General features: G+C 58.2%; 1 protein-coding gene across 1 annotated transcript; it reads right to left on the bottom strand.

Moving 5' to 3' along the window:
- Nucleotides 1–623: 623 nt before the first annotated feature.
- On the bottom strand, nt 624–18,407 carry SPDEF (SAM pointed domain containing ETS transcription factor). The gene is made up of 6 exons (XM_019738713.3): nt 17,759–18,407; nt 6,808–7,251; nt 4,467–4,664; nt 3,055–3,102; nt 2,789–2,935; nt 624–865 (listed from the first exon to the last, which is right to left on the bottom strand). The coding sequence occupies exons 2-6, from the start codon at nt 7,220–7,222 to the stop codon at nt 687–689; spliced, it is 987 nt and encodes a 328-aa protein (XP_019594272.2). The 5' UTR covers nt 7,223–7,251; nt 17,759–18,407; the 3' UTR covers nt 624–686.
- Between the last annotated feature and the right edge of the window lie 258 nt (nt 18,408–18,665).

Below are 18,665 nucleotides of genomic sequence, written 5' to 3'. Positions count from 1 at the left end.
TTCAGCCCACACCAGGGTAAAGGGAGACCAGAGCCATTCCAGCCCCTCCTTGACCTTGAGGACTTACTGCCTCTCTCTGACAGCTTCTCCAGTTATCCCTTCCTTTTAGGCTCTGCTCAATGCCACCTCCCCCAGGAAGTCTCCCTTGACTACCCCAGGCCTCTGTGACCACAACCACTTTCAGCACAGTACAGACACTGGGGTTATGTCAGTATCTTTATTATCCATTCCCAGGGGCACCCCTGGCTCCCCAACTCAGGAATGCAGACGTCTCCTAGCATCATGCCAAGCATGGTGCAGAATGCGTGGCAGAGAACACACGATTGTGAGTGGCCTTGGCCAAGTCACTGCCATTCTGTCGGCTCTGCTCTGGAAATGCTGGGGTCAGAGGCTGGGGTAGAGGGAAGGCCTTCCTTGGGAGCTGTGAACACTGAGGACAGCCCTGGCCCCTCCACCCTGCAGTGGGCTGGGCACGTGAACATCCAGACCTGAGGAGGAGGTACCCCCAGCTGGGGTCCCTCGGGCCCCAGAGAGCTCACTTATACCCCTGGGAGCTGCGGGCCATCCCCTCTCTGACCTTGGACTCTGAATGCCAGCAGACTGCCCTCTCCCCGAGCCAGGGCAGGGGCAGGCAGGGGGGAAGCCGGGTGAGGGCGAGTTTCAGGCCTAGGCCTGGCCTGCAGCCCTCAGATGGGGTGCACAAACTGGTAGACGAGGCGCTGGGAGATGTCCGGCTTCCGGATGATGCCCTTCTTGTAATACTGGCGGATGGAGCGGCTCAGTTTGTCGTAGTTCATGGCAGGCCGGTTCTTGCGGATGCCCCACAGCCGGGCCACCTGGGCGGAGTCCTCAATTTTGAAGATGCCTGGGGGAGCAGGAGGGTCCAGACGGCCAGCGGTGCCCGTGGGGAACCCATGGCAGGAGGGAGAAAGATCGAGACCAACAGGTCAGTCTCTCAGAGAGCTAAGCAAGCCAGTGTCCACAGGGCCAGGGCCAGGCTGTGGGCCATAAAACCTACGTCCCAGGTTGTGGTGAGGGTTAAAGAAATGTGTGCCACAGGGCCCCAAAGTGGTAAATAATACTATGAACCATAAACCTCCTGGGGCAGGGTGAGCCTGGGTACCTCCGTGCATTACGTGGGGCCTCGAGGGCCTGGCCTTGCCAGCCTCTGCTCCTACTGTGGGGTGTCCACACCGTACGCAGAAGCCCGGGATGGGGTGGGGGGTTGCAGCTCATCTGGTAAGATCATACCCCCACTCCTGCCACCTTGCAGTTCCCAAGCCTGAAAGCCCTCTTTGCTATGCTCGGACACTTCAGCCCACACAGCCCTTTCTGGCAGATTTAATTCAGGGGAGATAGTGGCAAGAGTGGATTTGGAGCCGGGCCCACCTGGGTTTGAATCCTGGCCCTGCCATTTTCTACCTGTAGAGGGTGTCTGAGGTCCCACTTCCTGTCAGTAAGAGGGTGTGTAATGACTATCATGTTGGTGAGTGGTTACAGGACATGCCGAGAAGGGAGCCTGAGGGAGGCACCCCTTGGGAAGAACCATTACATCATTCATACCCCCAGCTCTCATTCTAAGCCCTCCTGGCAAGGCCCAGGTCAGCACACCCTCTCCAGGCAGCCTTCCCAGACCACCCCGCCCGCCCTGATCTCCCTTCCCTGAAACTCTACCTTGAGATGGTCTCCCCAGAGTCCCAGAGGACTGGCGGAGCAGCTGCCTCGCTCTCTGTCTTAAATATGCACACACAGCCATCACGCCCTGTGCACAGAGTTCTCTTCCACCCTTTCTAGCCCCTTGTCATCCTCCATGCTCAGCCCAGAGTCACTTCAGTGAAGTCCCCGTGGCCCTGTCATAGCCCTGACAAGCTCTGCACGGCAGCTCATTTCACTGCTAGTTCTCCTACAAGACTGTAGGTCCCTCAAGGACAGGCTGCAGCTGAATCCTGTCCGAACCCTCAGGACACAGGAATTGTTTGTAAATGTCAGCTGAGCAAGTGTGGACCAGAGAAGGTACTCAAGGAAGGACTGTTGGATAAACGAATTTGAAGACTGAGGTCTAGGCACCCACAGCTGCTAACGACAAGGTGGGGCCTGGAACCCAGGTGTCTTGGCCTTTGCCAACACAGACACACCCACACACACTCATACACATACTCACACTCACTCCCACTCACACATACACTCACACATATTCACACTCACACACACATACTCACACACTCACATTCACACACTCACACACACACTCACACTCACACACACTCACACACACATATACACACACACATACACACACAGTCACAGTCACACTCACACCCCATCTAGCCCTGCGCTGTCCAACGAGGTAGCCACTAAATACACACTGGATTTCAAAGACTCAGTAAACTCTCTCATTAATAAATTTTACATTGGTTATATGTTGAAATTACAATAATTTATAGTATTGGGTTAGATAAAAGCATTATTTAAATTAAATTCGCCAGTTTTATATGTTTTTTAATCTAGCTGCTTGAAAATCTAGTGTTACATGTGTGGCTCACAGTGTCCCAGGCGTCGTGCGGCGCTGGGGACCCTGAACAAGACAGAGCCTGGCTGGGAGGCAGGCGTGGGCACAAATGGCACACAGACCCCAAGCAGGTCCAGTGACAGGTGGCGGGGTGGCTCCCCCCTCCGCCCAGCCCCAACTCCTCCCTGTGCCCAGGAACCCAGGCCGCCCCCACCCCCGCCTCAGTGCCCCTCGGTCCCCGTGCCCCAGCTGACAGTGCCCTGCCGGGTGCCCCCTTACCGTTCTCCTTGTTGAGCCACCGGATGCAGCGGCCGTAGCTGTGGGGCTTGAGTAGCAGCTCCTTGAGGAACTGCCACAGGTGGATGGGCTGCCCAGAGCAGGATGAGTCCACTTCGCTGTCCGTCCAGCTCTCCTCGCTGGTTGAGGCTGGGCAGCCAGGGAGGGTGGCAGTGAGTGGGGAGCTGTGGCCACCCCCTACTTCAGTGGCAGCCACCCCTCAACCGCAGACCTGAGCCCCCGCCCCCTCCCTGCCCTGCCCTGCTCACCGCAGTAGTGAATCGCCCCAGGGGAAGTCCTCTCTTTCATCCAGGCCGCTGCAGGACAAGGAGAGGAGATTGGGGATTCAGGGGAGACCCCAAAGGAGGAGAGGGCATTTGGGTGGGACTGTGGGGTCACAGAGGCCCCCCTATGGCCCAGGTTTCCCGATGGCTCCCTCCCTCCTGCCAGTCTGGAGCTGCTTCCCGGAAGGAAATTTAGGATTTCCTAAATGCAGCCCCTTGTTCAGACAGGAGAGTGGTAATGGAGCTTTGCTCTGCCTCCCTTTCTCACCTATGAAATAGGGTCAGGAGAAGCCCTCACGGATCTTGCAAGGAACCAAGGTGACAAAGGCTACACACCTTTCTCAGTGCCCGGCGTAACAAACACCACCTGCCCTTCAGTTGCCAACTTCACCAAACACTTCTGTCCCCTCCTGCTCTCCACCTGGCCCCTTCCCCACCTCCCCCACCCCCAGGCCAAGCAGTGGGGGTGGGTGAAGGCAGACAGCTTCTGCCCACATCACCACCCAGCACTCAGCCTGGCACTGACCACTGCCCTTGGCAGCCAGTGTCAAGGAGCCTGGCCTGAGGCTGGTCTCTGAGTGGGTCATACAAGTGGGTCCTGTCACCTTATTCATCCGAGCCTCTAGGGACAGGGGCCTTGACCCACTGAGTGAGCACTGCCTCCTCCAAAGCACATGGCTCTGCGCAGGGCACACGGGGGGGAGGCACCCAATGAGATGCAAATGGGGTTGGCATGCAGCCTTTCTAAAGAACAGGGCAGCGATATGGATCTTGATGGGGTACAAGATTCGGATACATTATTAAGTACAGAACAAGGTGACACTGATACTATTCATGTTAAAAAAGGGTAAAATCTACACGTATGTATTTGCTTTTATATGCATAGACTTTCCCTGGCCAGGTACCCAAGAAACTGGTAACAGTGGTTGTTTCAGGGTAGGGGGATTGCAAGGCTGGGCGTCGGGAGTGGGAGGGAGAGTTACTTTTCATGGTTTACTATTTTTTGCTATGGCCTTGTTTTTAATTGTACACACTCATTACTTCATTAATGAAAAACAACAGAAAATAAACGAATGAAATTTTTAAAAGGACAGAGAAGGACTTCATAGCATCCACGGGCCCCGTCAGCTCTGACGTCCTGTGTCCTCACAGTCTAACTTCTACCGTCTAACTTCCCATGGGCTCTGTCCTGAGTTCTGTGGGCTTGGCCGCAGTGGGCAGGGGCCCGGGCGGGTGAGTTCACCCAGGCTCCAGGGAGCAGCTGCAACTGGGGCTGGGATTCAGAGCCCAGCCCAGCAGAGAGTAACCTCCCAGCCGGTACCCTGGCCTAAGAGTCCCCCTCGGTATCCCTGGCTTGGAGTCTGGGAGGGGCTGCTCCCACCCACGCCATATCCCACCTGATTTCCAGATGTCCAGGTGGGCATGCAGCACGTCCCCACTCAGGGGTGAGCGCTGACGGAACTGCTCCTCCGACATGGCACACAGCTCCTTGCCTCCCAGCTCCTGGAAGGCCTTGCCCACGGGGGGCAGCCGGTACTGGTGCTCTGTCCACAGGAGCCACTTCTGCACGTGGCCAGGGCTCCAGTCCACGGGGTCTGGGCAAGAGACACTTCCTCAGCTCCAGGGGCTACGTGAGGACACCACCCCGAATGTGGCCCGCTGTGCTTGGATGGGGCGCCTGTGAGAACTGGGGTGGGGACAGGCCAACACAGACTGTCTCGAGGGGCCCTGTGGAGGGGGTGCCCCAAAAGAGAGAGGAGTGAGAGGGAGGAGCCAGTGCCCTATAAACAACCTTGGCTCAGGGCAGGGTGGCCTGGGGCTCTGCATGCCTCCACCTCACCCAGACCTTGGGTTCTCCCAAACATTTCCAGCCACTCCAAAAGACCTTTGGGGGAGCTGCAGCCCTGAAAGGGACAGTGACATTAAACCAGAAACACGTGAGGTTCTCTCCCAGCTGCCTTTTGCCTTCCCAAAGCCCCTCAAGGAACCAGAGAAAAACCCAGTGGGAAATTAATCATGCAACCCCCAACCCCTACCGTATTTTACACATGAGGAAATTAAGGCACAGAGAGTTCCATCCCCTTGTCCAACACCTAACAAAGGGCTGAGTGCACAGTAGCTGCTCAATGCACGTGTGTTGAATGAATGAATGAATGAATGAATGAATGAATGAATGTCAGGGCACAGTTGGTCATCGGGCAGTTACGGGCCTCAGAGGAAGGATGGGAGTCACTGGCTAGATCTTAGATGCTCCCCTGAGGAGCCGCTCTGGGGTGAGCCTGGCGGGGCACACAGGTGGAGGCCAGGCTGGTGGGCATGAGCACAGTGGGGCTTCATATGAACGCTGTGGTCTAAGCTGGTGCCCCAGCTGGGTGACCTGGAGGCCGGGCTGCCTTCATTTAATAAACCCATTTTCCTCTCCAGGGTCAAAACAATTTGTTTCTGTCCCCATTGTTCAGATGGCAGGCCCCTCCCTCCCTAGCCCAGTGTGGGAGCGAAGGCACCATGGGAGACCTCCCTGGCGATGGGGGGGCTAGCCTGGGCTTTGGGCAACTGGAGGGCTGGGGTGTGGGCAGGAGCTGGCTTATGGGAACAACAGCTGGGTCTGTTGGAGGCTGGGGGGGCAGGGGCCAGACCGGATGACTCCGAGGGGGAAGGGCTGGGCCTGAGGGAGGCCTGAAGACCTTTTTGCGTGAAAGCAGCAGAGTGGGATGTTCAAATGCCAGGGTCCAACGACCAAGGAGATGGGCCAGGCCTTCCCAGAGCTGCAGGGAGGATGGAGGGACAGAGCCGGAGACCCAGCAGCCCCTCGACCCACAGCATCAGTTCCATAACCACACCTTCCAGGCCCTGGCACACACACAAATGCCCAGCCTCCCGATGTCCCCTCCTCATCAAAGCCTTAATCGACACCAGACCAGTGACACATTTATCTGTTTATAACCTATTTCCCTCACTATAATGTCAGCTTCATAAACAAAGAGGCTTTTGTGTTGTGCTCACCACTTGTTCCCCTGTGCGAGAACAAGGCCTGGCTACTAACTTATAGTTTATCGAGCATCTATTATGTACAAGGTGCCATCCTAGGAACTGGGGATACAGCAAATGAAAATCCCTGCCCTGGGGGTGTGTACATTCCAGTGGGGGAGACAGATAGTAAACAAGATAAATACATAAAATATGCAGCATATCAGATGGTATGTGCTGTGAGAGAAATAAAGCAGGTGGGAGGAATGAGAGGGACGGGTATGAGCAGCAATTCCAATAGAGGGGTCAGGGAAGGCCTCATTGAGTTGGGGCCGTCTGAGTTAAGACATGAAGGAGGTAAGGGGGGAGCCAAGTAGAGAGTTGGGGGAAGAGTGTTCCAGGTGGAGGGGGCAGCAAGCGCAAAGGCCCTGAGCTGTGTGTTATGAGAACAAGGAGACAGGTGTGGCTGCAGGGAGGGTGGAGCCGAGTCTGAGAGGAGGTGGTGGGCCAGACAGTGTAGGGCTCGAATTCATGTCATCCAGCACCTAGCCAGTGGGGACTCCGGACTGGTACAGGGGGGCACAAAGCGGGTGGAACCTTCCCAGCCCCAGCTCACAGTTGCTGTGTTCTGAGCCGACTGACCGTATGTGTAGAAGCACAACACGCCTGGGGCTGCGCCAGGGGAGGCCAGAGTGCGCAGGCAGCGTCCCTGCCCCAGCCCCCAGCCCTGCCCGCCCCCAGCCTTGGGAGGCAGGCGTGTGGAGGGCTCACCTGCGGTGATGTTGAGCAGCTTGCAGGCGGTCTCAATGTCCTTCAGCACCTCGCCCACCACCATGGACTGCACCTGCTCCAGGGAATGCTCCTCCAGGGTCAGCCCACCTGGCGCCAAGTCCAGGCCGCCCCCAGGGGCTTGGCTGTCGATGACCGGGCACTGCTCAGGCTCCTCTGGCACCTCGTCCCGAGTGCTCTCCCCGGGGCCCTTGGCGGCCCAGCCGCTGTCCTCGGGGTACAGCATGTCAAAGTAGGAGAGGTAGAAGGCAGACAGGCCCTGCTCGGGCGTGGCAGGGGGGCTGGGGCTCCAGTCCCGTCTCTCGGGCCCCACTGCCCCCGCCGTCACCTTCTCTGGGCCTGTCCGAAACACAGCCCTGGGGGGCACGCTGCTCAGGCCGGGGCTGGTACTGCCCATCCCGCTGCTGCTCAGGCCAGCGGCTGTGTCTACAGAAATAAGAGAGGAAGGAGTCAAGTTCTGGCTGCTTCCCCATCCGCATGGGGGCCGCTAAGCTGGTTACGGGGATGAGGGGCCCAGTGAGCAGTGGCTGGGCCTGGGACAGGGCTGGGCAGACAGGCCTTCTGGCTGTGAAAGACAGTGAGGTGGGAGGTGGGATAGGACTGTAAACGGACAGCTCCCTCACTCCTCATGGAAGCCAGGCTGGCTGAGAGCAGCAAATCTGTACGCGTGTAGAGCACTTCAAACAGCCTTCTGAGGTTCTCGTCCTCGTTTAGCCCTCAGAATGAAAGGCACAATTAGTCCCATTTGGCTGATGGGCAAACTGAGACCTGGACAAGGAGCCTTTCATGTCTAGGCTGCTGTTCCTCAGCCGCCTGTACCCAGATGCCAGTCCACTGTCCTGTGGAGGAAGTTCCTTCTGAGAGTGAGCCTAAATCTTTCCTGCTGTAGCAAAGCTTGCCTTCTTGGATTCTGCCCTTGGAGGAGAAAGGGCAGGGAGAGGCTCACCCTCATCTTCACCAGCCAGATGAAGGAAGAGAGGAGCAAGTGAGGGGTGTGCTGAGGTAGAGTCCCCTCCCACAGGGCCATTGGGGGTGTGTGTGAATAAATGACCAGCACAGGCTAGTGAGGTGGTCACTGAACAGCAATGCCCAGGTGTGCTTGGCCCCGCCCCTGCTTGGGGCTGGCACCCAGCCCACCTCGTCCTCCCAAGAAAAGGGAAAGGTGCTGCCCCCTGGCCCCTCTGCTCCAGGCCCTGGAGGAATGTGCTGCCCGGAGTGGGAGGTGCCCATGTGCTGACCTTCAGACACTTTCCGGGGGGGGGCGATTGGGGGGGGCGTTAGGGAGCGGTTGGTGAGAACGCCAGCGACTGTGACACCTCTCCTCCTTGCTGCCCCAGGGCCCCCCAGGGGCATCATTTGGCCTCAACACGGGCAACCAGAGGCATGCCCCCACCTCCATTGGTCACCTAGGCTCTTTTCTCTGAGCCCCGTACTGGAGTACGTGGTTTGGGGGAGGCAGGGCACTTGAGAGAGGTGCACGCACCAAACACCGGGGTTTCTGGAATATTTCCGTGATGTGTGACTCAAGAATAAATCAGGACAGAGGTGGAAGATTACCAACATATACATGCTCCCAGGAACACGGAGCCGTTCAGAGGGGACGGAAGCGCATGGGCAGCTGTTAAGGGCAAGTGACTGTGTTGTGTCTCCTGGGTTTATAATTGAAAGCAGAGGTTCTCCGGATGCGTTGCATCAGTGCAGGGGGCACTGGCTGGGGTGCGCCTTCCCAGGCCTGCTCAGAGCGCTGCAGCAGAAGCTGGGGGCAGGGCTGGAGGTGGGGCAGGCCCTGCAGGGCCCCGCAACACGCCCTTTCGGTGTTCCTGACGCATGTTCACGGCTCAGAATCGCTGCTTTCAAGGCTTCTGGCCAAGTACAAGACGCAGGCTCTAATCAAAGGACTGTAGACTCTCTAATGGTGAAATTGATTGTACCCCCCTGGGACAGAGAGGGAGGCTCCCTGGCCACCTCCAGTCACCCCGTGGGACTGCCCAGCTCAGCCTGTGTGCAGTGGCATTTGCCACTGCTGGTGCGACAGGGAAAGAGCCTAGTTTGGAAGACAGCCCTGACTTCTCTAGGGCTGCGGCTAGCCCATTCCACATCTTTGTTCAGCTTAGGAAACGATGCCCCTTTTTCTCTGGACAGCATAGCTTGGTGAATTGAGCCCAGGTGGAATTTTTGCTTCTCCCTGTGCCGTGCCCAACCCTCCCAACTTTACTTGGCAGCCCTGCAATTTTCCGTGGTGGAGAGAATGCCAGCCAGAGAGAAGGGTGTTCCCTTTGACTTCGATTCTCCCTTTCAAGGGCTCCTTTAAGTGACAAGGAAGGAAAGGTCAGGGTGGGGTGGGGTGGGCCGGGAGGAGGGGCGCTGGCGTGAGGGGGACAGAGGGCAGGCCTGGAGTCATTTCAAGTCCTTCTGTGCAAACACACGTGTGTGCTCTGGGCCCACGTTATTTACCCAGGCAGCATCAACAGCCCACTCTGCTGCTGGATCCCCACACCCCACCTGTGCCCACGCCCTACCCCCAGGTGGCCTTACCCCTTGAGAACACCGCTCAGCCCCCCACCCTCCCTCATCACCCCTTGCTTGCCTCCCGCCCCATCCACGTCCCCAGAACTCCCATGCCTGCCACGTTAGGACAGTCTCTGCCAACACCCTGGGCCATATGCCAGGGAGACGGAAGCTTTTCCAAGAAGCAGGAGCATTTGCCTCCCTCGTGGCCCTCCTGTTTGCTTGGCTTCTGCCACAGGTAGGATGGAAGGCAGCTGCTATGTTTCGGGGCCCCGTGACATGAGGGGTCAGTGAGGATGAATGGGCAGGGCAGGTGGCAGTGTTTGCCAGGTGGGGAGGTGATGACACATTCCTGACACATTTGTCAAGTGAGCCGCGTAGCCCTTGCCTCCGTCCCTCCCCGGGAGACAGGCGGCTTGGGGCTTAGTACAGAGAGCTGAGCTAAGTGACTTCCGACTCCTGGCCCACGGCTCCTTTCCCAGCAGAGAATGCCGGCCTCCTCCTCAACACCCCACACTCCAGCTCCCCAGCCCCTTGCTCCTAAATACCCAGGAACCTGCTCGCCACCAAGGCTTGGGCCCAGCTCCAACACCTCCCTAGTGACAGTGCTCACTGGTAAGAAACTTGGAAAGCGAGAGACACAAAGTGCAGGTGTGCTCAGGATTAACGGTGCGGCAAGAGGCAACATCCAACTATTCACAGGGGAAGCGGTGGGGAATCCTCTTACCCAGCAGCCCAGGTCGGAGGGATCTTGGTTTACTGGTCAGGGATCCCAAAGCTGGTGTGCCCAGCCGGCAGCTCGGGTGTCTCCTCCGGGCTCCGGGCTCTGGGCCAGACTCAGCTGGGAAGAGAGCACTGCACAGTGGGCTCCCCCTGTGCCCAGAGCATTCGTGCACGTTTCCCCCTTTACCACCCACAGCCTGGGTGACGTGGATACGAGAGCCCCATTTTACAGATGCGACAGTGAGGCCCAGCAGTTATGCAGCTTGCCCGAGGTCCCCAGCTGGCCATGTGTGGGCACTGTTTATTGTACCACCTTCCTTCTGAGGCTTCTGCTCTGGCCAGTCCCATCTTCCCAGGGTCCTGCCCACTTCCTGATTGGGCAACTGCATCATTCCCACCTCCTGGCTTCTCATTCCACCCCACTGTCAAGCTCGTTTCCCTCCGTCGCCCTTTCCTCAGCTACCCCTCTGCTCCCGTGGCTCAGCACTGCCAGCCTTGCCAGACCCCGAGACTGGTGTCCACCTCTGCGCCCGCCTCCCACACGGCCCAGGTAATCAGAGCTGGAAGGGACCATACATTATGTGATCGTGTTATAGATGGGAACCACGCAGCCCAGAGCGGGAAGGGATGCCTTCTGGTCAGTGGCAGGGTCTGGATCAAACCCTGGGGTCAGTTGACATAGCTAGGCTCTAATGAAAATGGCCTTTCTCCCAGACCCCTGTGTCCTGGGCACATGGCTATTTTCTCTTGTGCTGTTGTCCCCCTGCCCACGACGCCCCTTCCTTCTCATAACCCAAAGCCCTCCTCCCCCATGAAGCGCTCCCCACAGCTCCCTCGTCTGACTTCCTACCTCTCCTCGTCTACGCCATGCAATTCAGCGCTGATTACATTCACAGGTGACTGTCCACCCATGAGGACACACATTTACTGAGAAAAATGAAGCTCAGAGTGTGGCAGGGACATGCCCCCGGTCACACAGCTAAGCCAGGACCAGCTAGAGGCCTTCTGACCCTCCGGCCACTAGGCCCAGGGTCCTGGGACAGGCCCAGTGCTAGCTGAGTCCAGGTCCCTCGGAGGGCAAAGCCAACCCTCCCGACAGCCTCTGCCGGCTGGGCCCAAGGCACTGCCCGTCTCCTGAGCGATGCCTCCAGTTCGCAAACCTCGAGCTGATCATTTCTGGATTAAGCCACATGCCTAGATTAAGGCTCAGCACGTTCTGGCCCTTCCTGCCTCAGAGGCTTTGGCTTCCAACTCCAGACAAAGAAACTTTGGTAACAGCTGGTGGAGGCCAAGGCCCGAGTCAAGGCCAGATGGCAGGGCAATGGCCAGAGGAATCAGACACCTTCTCTCAGCACCACCTCTTCCCACTGGAAGGCAGATCAAGGAGAGAAGGCAGAGGGACCCAAAGTCAGAGATTTATAGCAGCTGTCCCCTACCACCTCCCGGGCCTGCTCTCGGCTGTGGGGTCTGAATGTACCCCTGCAACTCCCCTGCCTCCAGGGCTCTCACACACACCCCTCCCCACCCCCGTATCAGCAAAAGATCCCCTGGTGTCTCCTGAAACCACAGCCTCAGGGGAGCGCTGTCACCAGGGAAGTCTTTCCTAGTGCCCTGGGCTGTCGTGGGGTTGGGCCCTGTCTCCCACACCCTGCTCAGTCCAGCCTCCCGATCTCCCCCCCAGAGGGACTGGGGGGAGGCGACTATGCCCGAGTCCCCACCTCAATCCTGAGACCCAGCCTCAACCTGCCTAGAGCCCAGTGAGAAGAGCCCTGAGGCGAGTGGGACGGGCAGGGGTGACACAGCCCAGCCCTCAGTGCTGAGTGGGCCTCGCTCTACCATCTGGAACGCAACTCCTCTGGCTTCCTCCCTGCCGTCCACAGCCTTGGCTGTGAGACCCGCCCCACCCCGCCCCATCCAAAGGGCTTCCTTTAATGGGTCAGAGTCAGAAGGCTGGGGGGGTATGACCAGGACCTGGCCAGAAGCCATGCAGAGTGGGCAGGGGCCACATGGGCCTGCCCCCCAGTCCGTTGGTCAGCACCTTGGAGAGAAGCCGTGGGCGTCCGGGCCCAGTGCTGTCGACGGCCGGCCGAGCAGCGTGTCTGGCTTCTGTGAACCCTCCCAGCCTCTGGCCCAGACTTCCCCTACTCTAGACGTTTCCTTCTCACCCTGCTCCTCCTCTGGCCCCTTCACTTCTCAGACAGCTCCCACCCTCCCATGGAAGCCCAGCTCCCTTGCCCTTTGAAACTGCTCTTCAAACTAGCTGGACCCAAGAAAAGCACCGAGCTTCCTCCTTACTGACCACCCCTCACTGCCCAGAGGGCTAGCCTCTCTCCACTGGACAGACCACCCTCTTACCCAGGAGGGGGTTCCAGGCTGGCCACCTCCCGGCAGCTCTGGCTCTCAAACATCCTGCTATCCCCAAGCCTCTGCTGCCCGGGGTCTCCAAGGGCAGGAAGAGGGAGGCGGGTCCCTGGGGGTGGCTGAAGGAGGACTTGCTGTCTTGGGCTCAGCTTGAGACGAGAGGAGGTGGGTTTCTTCGAGACCCCCTGGCTTTCCCGACCTCGTCAGATCCCAGACTCACCCAGGCCACTGACCTCACTTTCTCAGGAGCCCTGCTCTCTGGGAGGTCCAACTTGAGGAGCCAGCCAGGGGCTGGAGTGTGAGGGAGACTTGGGGGGATGGGGTGAGGCTGTGTAAGGACCAGAGGGTCAGTAGGGAGCTGAGGGGCAGGGCTAAGCAGCAGGAGGGTGGGCACAGGAGACAAGGTCAGGGGAATAGCAAGGAAATCTGGTTTAGTCCGCTGTTCCCACAGTTCCCAGGCAGCCAGGAGCCCGCAGGCACAATTAGAGCAGCGCTGTCTCCCATTCGCTCCCACTGCAGCCGTTCACACCCACACACAGCCTCCCTGACAACTTCTGGGACACGGTGAAGGCCAACCAAATAAAGCCCTTCACTGGGCTCTCCTGCCATCCCCAGTATTGTTCCCACCTGACAAACACAGGCGCTCTGACTGCTACAGGCGCGTGGCCACAGGCACTGCGAAGGGATTGGAACTCAAGACGGAGCTCTAACCTCTGCTCAGGTGGTGCTGATGGCTTGGCACCTTCCCGCCTCTAGGGTCACCCCAGCCAAGCACTTTTTTTCGCCTCTGCTCAGGTCGCCCACTGACCCAGCCCCTGAAAACCCCAGCCCCACAGAGGTTGCATTGGTGACTGTGGTGGCATGGATGCCTGCAGCCTAGAGGAATAGGGACCCACCTCAGCCCCCGACTCACCCCTGTATTTGATTCCACTCCAAAGGGGGTGTGCGGACTGGAAACAATTGGAGGCCTCAGCATCTGGAGACGTGGGCTCATGTTCTGTCCCATTCCATATGTGAGGCCTTGGGCAGCCCCTGGTCCCCTTGGGCCCCAGTCTCCTCCTCTATGCTGGGAGAGGGTTCTGGCCCCACACCTTCTTTATTCTGTGACCCCATGACCCCATCTTGCCCCTCAGCCTGATTTGGAAGGAGAATGGTGGGGAAACAGAGGTTCCCCACCTCTGGAGACACGAGGAGACACGAGGGGCTCTCCTTGTAAGCAGAGACATAATTCAGGGCTAACATTTTGGGCAGAATAAGGGGTGTGGCTGTGTCTCCTCCCTGCACCCCGCCTCTGCAGTTGGTATTCAGAGCCTCTGAAAGACCGTCCACTCTTCTGACCAAGCAGGTCCACCCTCCAGGTTGCCTCCCACCCCAGCAGCATCTTTTCCCCATTTCCTCCAATCCGCCCAGACCCCCCGCCCAGACAAGCCTGGGGTGTGGAGTGAGTGACGCTGAGAGGTCAGGCTAGAACCCTGATTTCCCCCAATATCAGTACACATCCTGCACGACCTTCAGCTTCCAGAAACTGCAAATCACGTCTTCATTCAGCTCTTGTTTAGCACATTCTGTGTGTCCATGTAGTTCATGTTTCGGCCCCCTGCCCGGCCCGCCACGCCCTTGCTGCCCGCATGGTCCACTTTTGGTCACTGCACATGGCTGGCAGGGCTTCCCCTCCTCTCGCAGGCACAGTCTCCACAAACCCTCCTCCAAGGGGCTGGGGAACAGCCCCTTCTCTTCCCTACACTCCTCCGGCACCTCATCTATACCACCCTTCCCAACACTTGGTTTCTTGGGTATCTCGTTCCCCACGTTCCTGGCCCAGCGGGCAACCAGGCCACTGCAGGTGTGAGGACACAGGGTTTCACCTGGCTCCTGCCTCTGGCACCTTCCTTGATCCTCTGCCTCAGGCTTCTCATCAGTAAAACGGGGACTCATAAGGACAGTTGTGTCTCTGGGGTCTGGCAGGACAAAGCAGGGCAGTGAGGGGAGCAGACCTTTCTGTGTCGCAGGAGGTGTGTACAAACACTGGTTCCTCGTATCTCTACTCTTCCATGTCTCTGTAGCCTCCCCCAGCCCCAGCACAGCCTGGAAAGCGAGTGCTTCATAAACTTCTGGTGGTGAGTCCGTACAGTCTTGATGGGACTGAGAGAAAAATGTGCCTGGAGCCCCAATCCCAAGGACAGGGAGCACACGGTGGGAAAGGGGGTTCAGGACAAAGTGAACGCACTCCAGCAATTACAGCAAATGATGAAAGTCCAGAATGAACTGTCCTGAGAGACTAAGAACAGAAATTGCTTTAAGAAAAGGTTTAAATGGGAGGGGATGGGTTATTAAGGGGTTATTGGGACCCTGGGCTGTCACTCCTAGACCTCTCTCCTCAATCCCAGAGCTGGAGGGAGAAGGAAGGGGCACCTCCATTCTGTTGGTGCCCTTTCTATGGTCCTGGGTGGGCTCCAGCCGGTCTGGTCCCCAGCAGCCACACTCCAGTCATTGGCTGGGAGGAGAGGTCCAGAGTGAGAAAGAGGCTCACCCACCCCTCTTCTGAAGGCCCCATTCAACCGTTGAGAGGTGGGAGAGGAGAATCTGGCAGGGGTGCTTCCTGGGCTGGGAACATGCAAATGAGTCAGGGGATGGAGCCAAGCATTAAATGTCAGGAAGAGCCCAGGGCAACTCTGGCTTGTGCAAAGTTTGCTTTGGGAAGAGTTGTTCCACCTGACAGGCCACTTGCTTGGCTGGGGGTGCAGGGTTGGGCATGGAATGGGATGGGGGTGAAGAGTGGGGTGGGGAGAGGGTCCCAGACCAGCTTTGAGCCCTGACTCCCTGTTCTCTAGCTCTGGGATTGGGGGCAAGTGGCTCAGCTTCCTTTGAGACTCAGTTGCCCCATCTGTTAAATGGGTTGTCAAGAGCATGTCTTAAAGGGGTTGTGAAGATTGAAGAAGGTGGATGGAAATTCCTTGTGAATTATGATAGGCTGAGCATGCATAAAGCTGGCACCCGGGAGCAGGTGAGGGGATGGGGCTGGAGAAGAGGAAAGGTAAAAGTAATGGGGACAACAAGGGAAGAAGCAGGTGGTGATGGTGGGTGGAGGGTCAGGGCCAAAGGGTGGAGTCTGGGGGAGAGTTGAGGATGGTGATGAGGGAGACCTGGGCCTTGCCCTGAGGTCATCCTACTCTCTAGCCCAGTCCAGGGCGGCTGCTGGCCTCACCCACCCTTCCCTGACCTCCAGAAAAAAGTCAGAGCCAGAGCCATTCTCCTCCCCTGACCTCAGCCTGGGACATAAGGCTGGGAAGGCACATAAGTCTTGCAAAGTGGGCCGGTCATCCAGCTAGGCTGCCTCTACCGACTCCTATACAGCCTTCAAAACCCAGCCCCAAGTTGTCTCCCCCATCAAGCCTCCTGTGACAGAGGAGGCCGCCTTGTCTAACCTCATTACATAGACAGGAGCTGCAAGTTCAGGGAGGAAAAGTGACTTGCCCAAAGTCACACACTGTGGCCTTAACTCATTCCTTCTTGCCCTCTGTCCCCACGTTAGCTTAAACGGCCTTCCCCGGGTTACACTCAAGCTGCACCAAGTCGTTTAGCACAAAAACATGCTCTAATTGTTTCAGGGCTGTTAATTTTATATCTGTCACAATCTCAGTGGTGAAAAGTGGGTTCTCCTGCGTTCTTCTACTTACTGCCAGTGTCACAATTTCTGAGCATCCATGGAGCACCTACTGAATGCCATCTATTCCTTCAGGCTTGGTTGACAGAGCAGCTCTCCTTAATTCAGAGAGTCCTTGTGAAAATCAAGTGGCGCCGTATCTGCTGAAGTGTTTTATAATTGGTAACCCAATAAACATGTCTGATAGGGACTGAATGTTCCGCTCTGGCCCCCCCCACAGCACCTGGCACGTAGGAAGCACTGTCCATTCACTGCCGGGTTCTCAAAGGGGAAGGTTGTTCCCTGTCCTGAGAGAGACCACCTCCTCCACACCCCAACTTCCCTGGGAGGCCTGAGAATGTGCCCTGTCCCCAAATTTCTTTGAGTTTCAGGTGGTGAGACTAAATTGAGAGTCACTGGCGCTGGTCCCTGCCTCTGGCCCCTCCCCCGCAGGGGGCAAGCAGGACTTGCCCTGCCGGGCTGGGCCATCGCCGGGGCCGACCTGTCTGGTGGGGCATCTCCTGCCCATCCCTGCCTGCCCCCTCGGACCCGGGCAGCCCAGGTGCCTGTTTGCTTTGTTACTCAGCCGAGCAGCTGGTGCTGGGGAGATGCTGCTTTATTGGGGGGTGCTGTGAAGCTGTTTATTGGGGAGGTGGGGGCAGGAAATGAGGCCGAGCCCCAGCCCTGGACAAAGCGGAGAAAGGCCACGACTCCCACACAGGGGACAGGCCCCTTGTGGCTTGTGGCCTGGGTGTGGGCTGGTGGGAGGACGCAGATGAGGGGGTCCAGGGCTAGCTCAGTGAGCCTGCCCACTGCTCCACATGCACAGACGGGCACACATGCACACACATGCATGCACACACGCTCACATATGTACACACGTACATGCGCACGCATGCACACACCTTATCCAAACTTGGGGGAGCCCCCAGCCGTCCAGACCCTTCAGCTTTCCACCATGTCATCTCCACCATCTACGTCCCGATCTCCCCGCAGGAGGCATCTGGCAAAACTCAGAAACGAACACCTACAAGGACCCCTGTTTCTCTCCTCGTGTGCCCCGACCAGCGCCCACCGGTCCTCTGCTTCTCCGGGCACCAATGCAACCAACTAGGTGGTTTGCTCCGCAGCTCCCCGACGACCTGGTTCCTGTGCCCACCGCTGAACTGCCCACTCCCTAGGCTCTGGGACTGTCCCCGCTGCTCCAACCTGGACCTGACCCTGGGCCTCCAGGCCCCAGCAAGCCCCTGCCCAACTGTGGCCCAGCTCCGGGAGACCCTTCCCTTGGCTGAGCAGCCACAGCTGGCAGAAGCAGAAAAGCTGCTTGTGTTTCACAAGCCAAGCAGAACAGGCCAGGTCTCCAGGCCGAGTCTCTGCATCTACAGAGCTGCCTGCCTGAGACTGGGTGACTGGGCTCGATATGGAGCCTGGATGGGGGCCATCATAGACATGCAGAGCCCAGGCCTTACCAGACCAAGAAGGCTTACCCGGGCTCTTGGGTGGGCCCAGGGAGGCAAACCAGGCATGAGGAGACAGGCGCTTCTGGGGATGAAGAACCCAGATCACAGGGTCACTGGCGTCTAGGAGATCAGCTCTGAGCTAGCAAAGCACACTTCCAAGTCCTCTCAGTCGCCCACCTGCCCCCAGCTGGCAGGGAAAACCCCACACAGGGCACTGCGTGCCTCCCACTGCACTTACCCGTTAGCTGCCTGGTGCCCAAGGAGTCTCCGGCTGCAGTTGCAACCTCAGGGGCCAGGAGGAGGCGGGGGCAGGTTAGGCCACTGCTGGGTCTCAGCCAGGCATCTGGGGAGCCAGCGGAACCAGGGGCCAGCAGGGCTGGGGGCACAGGTGGCACTCGGGTGGGCCGCCGGGGGCCTGGCCCCCCTCGAGGGGTGGCCCTCTGAGGTCTCAGGGTTGCGTGCCCTGTAGGGAGCCTCTAGCCCCCAGCCCAGGGCCACTTGCTGGCACCGTGGCAAGACCCAGCCGTAGGGGCTTACAGGAAGGCTGAGGTGGCTCAGGGCATGGGGTCTGAGTCTGTGGGGTAGCGTGGACAGACGGACAGACGCAGGTAGAGTGCCGGAATGTGCTGGGAGGAAGTCAGGCAGCCCTGGGATGAAGAGTTGGCCTGGTCTGATTTCCCATTATAAGTAATCCTTCCTTATTTACCTGAACAAATACGCTCCCTGCTTACCTCAGACCACAGGCGGGCTCCCAGTTAACCCTTTCAGGCCTTCCTCTCCTCACGGAGGGAATCTATACCCTGACAGCCAGGGAACTCACTCACTCACTCACTCACTCACTCACTCACTCACTCACTCACACGTTCTTAGCTGATGTATAGCTACTGAGCTCATATGTGCAAGGCACGGGGTATATATTAAGAGGGACCTGGGCTGGGGCACTAACAGGGATCAGCTGAAGGTAGGGGACAAACAAGCAAGCATCAGTGGAAATTCAGAGCCCCAGTGGAGGGCTGTGGGAGCACTGAGGCAAGGGAAGTCAGTGAGGGCTTCCTGGAGGAAGTGCTGTCTGGATCCCCAGGCCAGCCATGGAGGGAGCTTCAGAGAACCCTGAGGAAATGGACCTGAGGCTCGTGGGTCCATCC

The sequence above is a fragment of the Rhinolophus sinicus genome, chromosome 2 (assembly GCF_057876585.1).
Source record: "Rhinolophus sinicus isolate RSI-liver-muscle chromosome 2, RSI-T2T, whole genome shotgun sequence".
NCBI classification, from domain to species: Eukaryota; Metazoa; Chordata; class Mammalia; order Chiroptera; family Rhinolophidae; genus Rhinolophus; species Rhinolophus sinicus.
Note: the sequence above shows the minus strand (reverse complement) of the source record. Positions and strands in the feature narration are given on the sequence as shown.

What these genes read in the sequence shown, in the direction of transcription:
- SPDEF (XM_019738713.3), bottom strand. Translation starts at nt 7,222, where the DNA reads ATGGGCAGTACCAGCCCCGGCCTGAGCAGCGTGCCCCCCAGGGCTGTG. An exon ending in GCTGCTCAACATCACCGCAG is followed by an intron (nt 4,665 to 6,807) that starts GTGAGCCCTCCA and finishes TCTCTTGCCCAG; the next exon opens with ACCCCGTGGACTGGAGCCCT. An exon ending in TGGGGCGATTCACTACTGCG is followed by an intron (nt 2,936 to 3,054) that starts GTGAGCAGGGCA and finishes CTGGCTGCCCAG; the next exon opens with CCTCAACCAGCGAGGAGAGC.